This window comes from Durio zibethinus, chromosome 20 (assembly GCF_047325235.1).
Source record: "Durio zibethinus cultivar Kanyao isolate XHJ-2024 chromosome 20, ASM4732523v1, whole genome shotgun sequence".
Classification (NCBI taxonomy): Eukaryota; Viridiplantae; Streptophyta; class Magnoliopsida; order Malvales; family Malvaceae; genus Durio; species Durio zibethinus.
Genome location: NC_143181.1, coordinates 4,022,848 through 4,030,254, shown reverse-complemented (window position 1 = coordinate 4,030,254; position 7,407 = coordinate 4,022,848). Strand labels below are relative to the sequence as shown.

Here is a 7,407-nt window from a genome sequence, read left to right as displayed (position 1 = left end):
TTAAATAAATTAAATTTAATAAATGAATTTGAAAATTATTTTTAATTTAAATCAAATTTTAAAAATTTCAAAAATCTAAAATTTTAAACCAAATCAAATTTTAACAAATATATAAATTATTAATATTAAACATAAACCCGATCCAAACCCGATCGTAAACACCTCTATTTTCGATCAATTCCAAAATATCTTGAGGTGGTGCCGAAATTTAGGGAAATTCATGTTTTTTGAGTTATACAGTTATGAGAAATTGTCGGGGCTTGTCCATATGAAAGATAATTGTTCATTTGAAAACTTATCTTGGTTGACGTGGCAACAGAATGTAACGTCCAATGCGACGGCAAAATGATGACGCTTTATCTTTAGTTATCCACCGTTTTCCAAATGCAAATTGTAAACACCACGACAAATTAGTATCCATTTGATCCAGCTTATGATGTGAGAGCCCTTTCCTTTAAAGAGATTCCCTCATGCTAGCCATCTAACAACAAATCACAGCAGATGGTGATATACCCCCTATCATAGGGTTTATGTGAAGAAGACAAAACAAATGTGTAGGGGTAATCTGGTCATAAAAGAGGATAACAATGGGACAAAAAATGGAATAGAAAGGCTAAGGTTTCATGGCATTGGTTTTCTATTCTACCCTTCTTTCTGTTTTTAATCCCTTTACGGCCCTTTTCAAACCTACTTGCTAATGCAAATTCTGCCACAGTAAAATTTTGCCATTTTGAAAAGCAAGTGACGCAGTAGACTGCAACTGTAAGGTAAATATAACTATTGCCAAATGCTACCTATCCAAGCCACTTCCAAATTCCAAAAACAAGTTTAGTCGGGGAGTATAGCAACATCATGCCATGGGTTGCTTCCCATTTTTAAATTACACACTTTAATCAGCATAAACAAAATGACATTCCAAGCCCACCTCCTCCAGAAGAAGAATAGGACAAATACAGGTTACAACACCTTCTACGGCTCATCTAACTGGTCCTGCATGACAACCAACATCAAATATATTTAGGCACCGTGTCAAAATCCCCCTTAACATGTTTTTCATGTATATGTAAGTGTGTGTGTGAGAAAGGGAGGGAGAGGAGAGACCTGCACATCTGAAGTCCAGAGAGTAAGGTTATCCCTTAGGAGTTGCATAATGAGAGTGCTGTCCTTGTATGACTCTTCTCCAAGTGTGTCAAGCTCAGCAATGGCTTCCTCAAATGCCTTTAAAGAAAAAGAGATATTTAATGAATATCCGACATTAATTTATGATTTATTCTTACCATAACTGGCATCTACACATCAACGTCCAATCATATTGCAAAGAATGTTCCAAAAAACTAAGTCAAGATACCAAAAATGTTACCATTTATATAAAGCATCCAAGTAAGGTCTCCAAACAAGTTACAGCCATTATTTTGCAATAATTTCAGAGGCTGGCTTCATTCCATTTATTTTCTCCCCATAAACGCAAACAAGAGAGATAATAGGGAAAACTCCAAACAATTCATCTCCTAACATACATCTGTTGAAATTTTAGAAAATTTGTACTAACTCGTTCACCACCTAGCTACCACCCCTAAGTTTGACAAATTTGTTCACTAACCAACTGTCAGAAGCAACAATAATGAAGACACCCACTACCATCATTTCATTCCTCAATAAGTTTTGTTGAAACTCTAGTATTGTTGGCTCTTTAAGGATTTGGTTTAGCAGATCTGCATCAATACATATATGGACTATAGGTAATACCAGGATGACACTAGTTTCTTGACAATCCTGATTACACAAATATCAAAATTAGATGGGAGTTTAAGGTAATAGAATGAAATGGAGCTATATATTCACAATAATAGAAAAGAAAATTATTTATCACTAAATCAATTTTAGTTGAATGGATTAAAGCTTATTCAAACTAATATCGATTCAAGCTTTAATGTAATCGGCTCCAGAGAAAGTCGACTACAGCAACACAATAAGTCAAAGCAACCTCCTCCTAGGCCTACTAGACATTAAGGCACAAAATTAAGGATACAAAACATTAAATAAAGAGCATTTGAGATGGTAAAAATTGAATTTAATAGCTTAGCAGAAAGGGAAAAAAAGAGAACTTCCAACTGCACACAACTAAGCTTTATAAAACTGATAAGACTAAGACTAAATTAGATATGATATACTCTTACATGCAAACAAAAAAGACCATGAATCAAAAAATCACATTGCTATACATTATTCATCGGTTTACGCAGGACCACGATGTATAAGACAATAATCAATGTTAATATGGCAAGATACAAACGAAGGAAAACGCACCTGCTTAGCCATGCTACATGCCTTATCAGACTGATTGAGAATCTCATAGTAGAACACCGAGAAATTCAGCGCTAGCCCCAGCCTGATGGGGTGCGTTGGTGCTAGATCCGCCAGCGCAATATCCTTCATTCAATTCAACACAAAATCCAAAGTTTCAAATTCAAAAAATACAAAAATTTTTAAGATCAAAACCATAACCTAAAATCATAATCCCCAAGTCAACATCCAAAATTCTACTCTAAAAGTCAACTATTTAGTCAAAGCTTGGCTTCAAGTTCAAAAAACTCAGATCTCTTTTATACGAAAAAAGTTACCTGAGCAGCCTTGTAAGACAGCATAGTATCCTCAGCAGCAGCTTTCCTCTCATCACCAACCTTAAACTCCGCTAAATACCGATGATAATCTCCTTTCATCTTCAGATAGAAAACCTTGGACTCACTCACGGCCGCAGATGGAATCAGATTTGATTCCAACAAAGTCAAGATACTAGCGCAAACATCCGACAACTCAGCTTCGATCTTCGATCTATACTCCTTAACGAGCACGACATGTTCCTCGTTCTTCCGACCTTCTTCTTTCTGCTCAATGGAAGAAACGATTCGCCACGCAGCGCGTAGAGAGCCGATCACGTTTTTGTAGGCGACCGACAGAAGGTTCCGTTCCTCGACGGTTAGTTCGGCAGCTGGAGTTGAGCCGAGGACCAGCTTTTGCATAAACTGGACCATCTCCTCGTAGCGTTCAGCTTGTTCGGCTAGCTTGGCTAAATAAACGTATTGCTCGCGGCTTAGGTTGTCGGGGACCGTCGTCGCCATTTGCCGAAATTGGTGGGCTCTCCAGGTAGAGTAACAGAGGACTTTTCTTAGGTTACTTTTTGTGCGTCGCTGAAGTTTCAGAGAGATTTTTTTATGAAGGGGTGAGGAGGGTAAAATGGTAATTACAGCAAATGGGATTAGTACAATAATTGTCCGTTAGTTGGTTTTTTTTTTTTTAATATATAATTTTGTTTAAGAAAAAAAAGAGATTAAGACGGATTTTGGGTAAAGGGAAGTGGGTTTAGTTTGGGGAATCTGATTTGAAAAGTGGTGGAAAATTTTTGGACTTGAAATGAAATCGGGCGGTTTCGGAGATAAGATTAACACGTAAATTGGGACCCAATCCAGCTTTAAACGGTGCGTTTTTAGAAGCTAAAACAACATACCTGGTTGTGATTTGATACCCAAGCCAGAGCCAGAATCAAAGCATCGGCCTTTATGGATCTTTCGATTCCCACCAGCTGGCCTTGGGGTTTTTAAACTGTATTTCTTTTGGCGGCTGTTTTGTTTCAGTAGGCCAGAAAAAGTCGTACCAACTGGAGATCATTTTCCTATTTTGTAATACACTGAATATCTTCTGAAATTCAAAATAATTTTCAAGGGGTCATTGAGAAGGCAGCTATTCAATTTGGGGCTTGGGACCAGAATCTTGATGCAAACCAGACCCATATGTAAAATGGGTTATTGAGGAATGTTGGATTTTTCTTTTGAGCTTTTTTTTGAGGTTTTGGATCTATCATGCTTCATCACAAAAGATGCTAGTGTTTGCTACTACTGAATTAACAAGCATGCATTGGACAGTTGGTCATGCCCTCATAAGATGGACAAGCATAAGATGTTACAGATGATGTTTTAAATTTCTCTAGCTCACTATACACAACCCTTGTATAACATAAACTTGTAATAAATCCAAGCTTGTCCTCGTCATCGACTGCGCTGTTTGCATTATCAACAAATCTGGGCTGCTCAATTCAAGCATTGTGACAAATATAAAGAAGAGACCTCAATTCCTCCTGCTTAGGCCTACCAAATAGATTGCCTAATCCCAAGACCATTACATGTTAATATAAGTCCATTGTAACGGTTCAGGTAGTCCTGCAATGAGTGAATTAAAACTTAAAATCTAATACATCCAAAAGTATAAATGTAGCTCAAAGTATGATAGAAGAAATTCTTACAATTATGTCATAGTCATACACATGCAACATCCTCTTCTTATCATATTCTCTCCGTTCGACTGGATCACCGAGAACTGATAAATGAAACCAAAACACCAAATAGTTAATTTCAAATTCATTGTCACATACATGTCAATACTCTTTACTCCATTTTTGTTGTTCTAGTAACCAAATATCAGCAGTTAAATTATAGCTTCAAGTCTTCAACTATCATTGATCATAGAAACTCAGTTCACCAATTCATGCCAATACACAAAAAGTGATCAGAGAACTTTGCTATTACTATCTCAACCATGAACAACTTTAACTCCTCCCTGTAGGCCTTCAAGAACTTCATGTGAGCACATAGCTACTACGTCATGAAGCAATAGCAACGCATGGTAGTAATTATCATACCAAATAAGATCACACTTCCCTAAATAACTGTTATAAATGGCACTCTGCACTGGCACAGTTCACATTTAGTATGGTAGTAATTATAGGAAACATATACTGCCTACAATTTTCATAAGAGTAAGAATTTGTGCATAGTCATTGAAATGCACAAAAATAATAAAAAAAGGTTTATCCGAAACTAAAGATGAATTGTGAAAATTATGAAAAAAAATTGTAGTCAAGTCCAAAACAACTACTTAATTTTAAGTCCTTGTTCATGGATATGCAATGCGCATCATAGACATATGAGCAAACACCATAATTCTCCTCAATTAAATCCACATGAAGGGTCTGCTATGAAATCATAAATTGAAAAGTGAAGATCAATCAAAAGCATATTATAATTAGCTAGATGCAATACCTCATGATTTGCAATTGTACTTATATTGTAATGATCCAAACTCCTCTTTGCTCTCATGCTAATGTTGCTTATCATCCTCGTCTTTTTTCCTTTTATGATAAGTTTTTTTTTTTTTTTTTTCTTTCACTATACCTCCTCAATTATACTCCTGCTAATGTTGCTAAAAATAATTCTCTTGAACTAACTACATGATGAACATATCAACTATAAAAGAGGCACATGTTGACAGAATCTTTCAAGCAAAATATGGAAACTACAAAGGATAAATGAAATGGTTCACCTTAAAAAAATCAATGAAAAAAATGCAACGGCAAAATTGCCAAACCAAAACGGAAACCCAGATAGGAGAATGAAACAGAGAGAAAACCCAGAGAATAACTTTACTCAAAAGCAAGCAAACACATAAACCCAAAAGAGGAAGAGAAAGAGTAAGATGGTTACCCTGGTAGGCCTCGTTTATCTCTTGAAATCTTGAAGTGGCGCGATTCCCATCGTCCTTTTGCTTATCTGGATGCCATTTCTGCAGAAACCATCTTATACTATTCAGTTGTAAAAAAAAAACTAAAGTGAACGTTAAGAAAAAGAAAAAACTGAACCAGTGCAAGACGGATGTAATTTGAGCGAATGGCATCTTCCGTAGCATCGTAATCCACTTCCAATATCTTATAATAATCCTGCATTTACACAACAAATTCCATAAATATACTTATTTTCAATTTTTTTCTTTTCTTTTTTTTTTAATAGTAAGAAAACGTTTTATTTTATCCCTGGGAATTGATTTTACCTTGGGCTTGGAAAGAAGAGAAAGAAAGTCGTAATTGACGTTACAATCTTGCTCCGGCTGCTGCGGTTCTTGAGGAGTATTGTCCCAATCGACCCACATCACCGCCGTAAGGCCGCGATATGTAAAAAACGATGGTTGTTGGTGGCGCTGTGGGATTGCTTTTAGGAGATAATAATACAATCTATATTAGAATTTGTCCCCGAAGGAGGGCAGGAATCTTCAATCGTGTCTGTGGATTCTAAGCGTGCCGCGTTAAGCGTTAACAACCCAACCGTCCTTCCTTTATTTTTTTTATTTTTTTCACTGTTTGTGAAAAAAAAAAATACGAGGAAGTTTCTCGATAAGATAGTAAAATGGATTAGAATTCAATAAAAAATAAATTTTGTTCGATTATCAAATCAAATGATTTGTCTTATTTAAACTTTTTTTTTTCTAGTGATGAATAAAATTTGTTTTTTTATAATTTAATTTTATTTTTTTTAGTGGTAGTAATTTTTTTTATACATAATAGATTGACATATTTATATTTTCCATTGGATGACAAATTACAAAGTATTTTAAATCTTCATGTATTGGAAGAAACAAGAGAATTAAAAAGTGTTAGGAAGATCATTCTCTTGGTTTAATCCATTCAATTTTAAAATTTAAAAAATCAAATTAATCTATCTTACTTGAAATAAAACGATTGAAATGTATCGAAGTAAATTGAATAATAAAATAATTAAAACAGACTTAAATCCATTTATTTGTTTGATTTTAACCATTTTAAAATATATAATTTATATTATTATGTATTTTTAAATTTTATATTACTACATAAAAGTTAAATGAGAGATCAACTTACATTACAAAATTTTGTATTTTTTATCAAATAAATCATAAATTATATATTATACACATTATATGTTATATCAAATAAATCATAAATTAAATTATATACAAAATGAATTTAAAAGTAAATTAATGTGATTGATTAATTCAACTTAATCAATTATCGATGTTAAAAATTAATAATTGATTGAATTAATCAAATTAATTATTTTTGTAATCAAATAATATCAAAATTAATAAATAAAATCAAATTAATATATTTTGATCATTTCAATTCATCAAATCGATTTCAACCAATTAATGCTCACTCTGAGGGATTGGTAAAAGATTTTTTTTGCACATTGTAAAATCGTTATAAAAGCTACAAATTATAAGTTAAATTTAAATATGTTTAAATTTGAAATTTTATTTTTTAAAATTATAATTGATGTTCAATCTCAAAATTTTAAATCTTAAAATCAGTTTCATTATCATTGAATTTTCAATTCATTAGTTAAACCTCTATTTTATAAGGGAATAAAATGATAAATTAAAAGATGGGTTTACAAAAATCACACTCATGAAATCCAATTATTGCATAATTAAAAATAAAATAACACATTTATTAAGTTGAATTTGTTTTTTTAAGTATATTTTTCAATTGAATCACTTTCTCTTTATTTCATCTAAATTTGATGATATTTCTTATAAGAGTTTTTT

At 33.2% G+C, this 7,407-nt stretch overlaps 2 protein-coding genes across 2 annotated transcripts; both read right to left on the bottom strand.

The window, feature by feature from the left end:
* Positions 1-728: 728 nt before the first annotated feature.
* LOC111315543 (14-3-3-like protein B) lies at positions 729-3,184 on the bottom strand. Its single transcript, XM_022917364.2, has 4 exons — positions 2,622-3,184; positions 2,308-2,430; positions 1,102-1,218; positions 729-990 (listed from the first exon to the last, which is right to left on the bottom strand). The coding sequence occupies exons 1-4, from the start codon at positions 3,117-3,119 to the stop codon at positions 970-972; spliced, it is 759 nt and encodes a 252-aa protein (XP_022773099.1). The 5' UTR covers positions 3,120-3,184; the 3' UTR covers positions 729-969.
* A 677-nt stretch (positions 3,185-3,861) lies between these two features.
* On the bottom strand, positions 3,862-6,180 carry LOC111315545 (uncharacterized). Its single transcript, XM_022917366.2, has 5 exons — positions 5,878-6,180; positions 5,690-5,767; positions 5,535-5,613; positions 4,298-4,371; positions 3,862-4,214 (listed from the first exon to the last, which is right to left on the bottom strand). The coding sequence occupies exons 1-5, from the start codon at positions 5,974-5,976 to the stop codon at positions 4,143-4,145; spliced, it is 402 nt and encodes a 133-aa protein (XP_022773101.2). The 5' UTR covers positions 5,977-6,180; the 3' UTR covers positions 3,862-4,142.
* Between the last annotated feature and the right edge of the window lie 1,227 nt (positions 6,181-7,407).

Excerpts from the sequence above, each read along its gene's own strand:
- LOC111315545 (XM_022917366.2), bottom strand. The coding sequence starts at position 5,976 with ATGTGGGTCGATTGGGACAATACTCCTCAAGAACCGCAGCAGCCGGAG. Across the intron at positions 5,768-5,877 it reads CTCTTCTTTCCAAGCCCAAG|GATTATTATAAGATATTGGA; the intron begins GTAAAATCAATT and ends GTGTAAATGCAG. Across the intron at positions 4,215-4,297 it reads TGTATGACTATGACATAATT|GACTACCTGAACCGTTACAA; the intron begins GTAAGAATTTCT and ends CACTCATTGCAG.
- LOC111315543 (XM_022917364.2), bottom strand. The coding sequence starts at position 3,119 with ATGGCGACGACGGTCCCCGACAACCTAAGCCGCGAGCAATACGTTTAT. Across the intron at positions 2,431-2,621 it reads TGTCTTACAAGGCTGCTCAG|GATATTGCGCTGGCGGATCT; the intron begins GTAACTTTTTTC and ends AATTGAATGAAG. Across the intron at positions 1,219-2,307 it reads CATGTAGCATGGCTAAGCAG|GCATTTGAGGAAGCCATTGC; the intron begins GTGCGTTTTCCT and ends TTTTCTTTAAAG.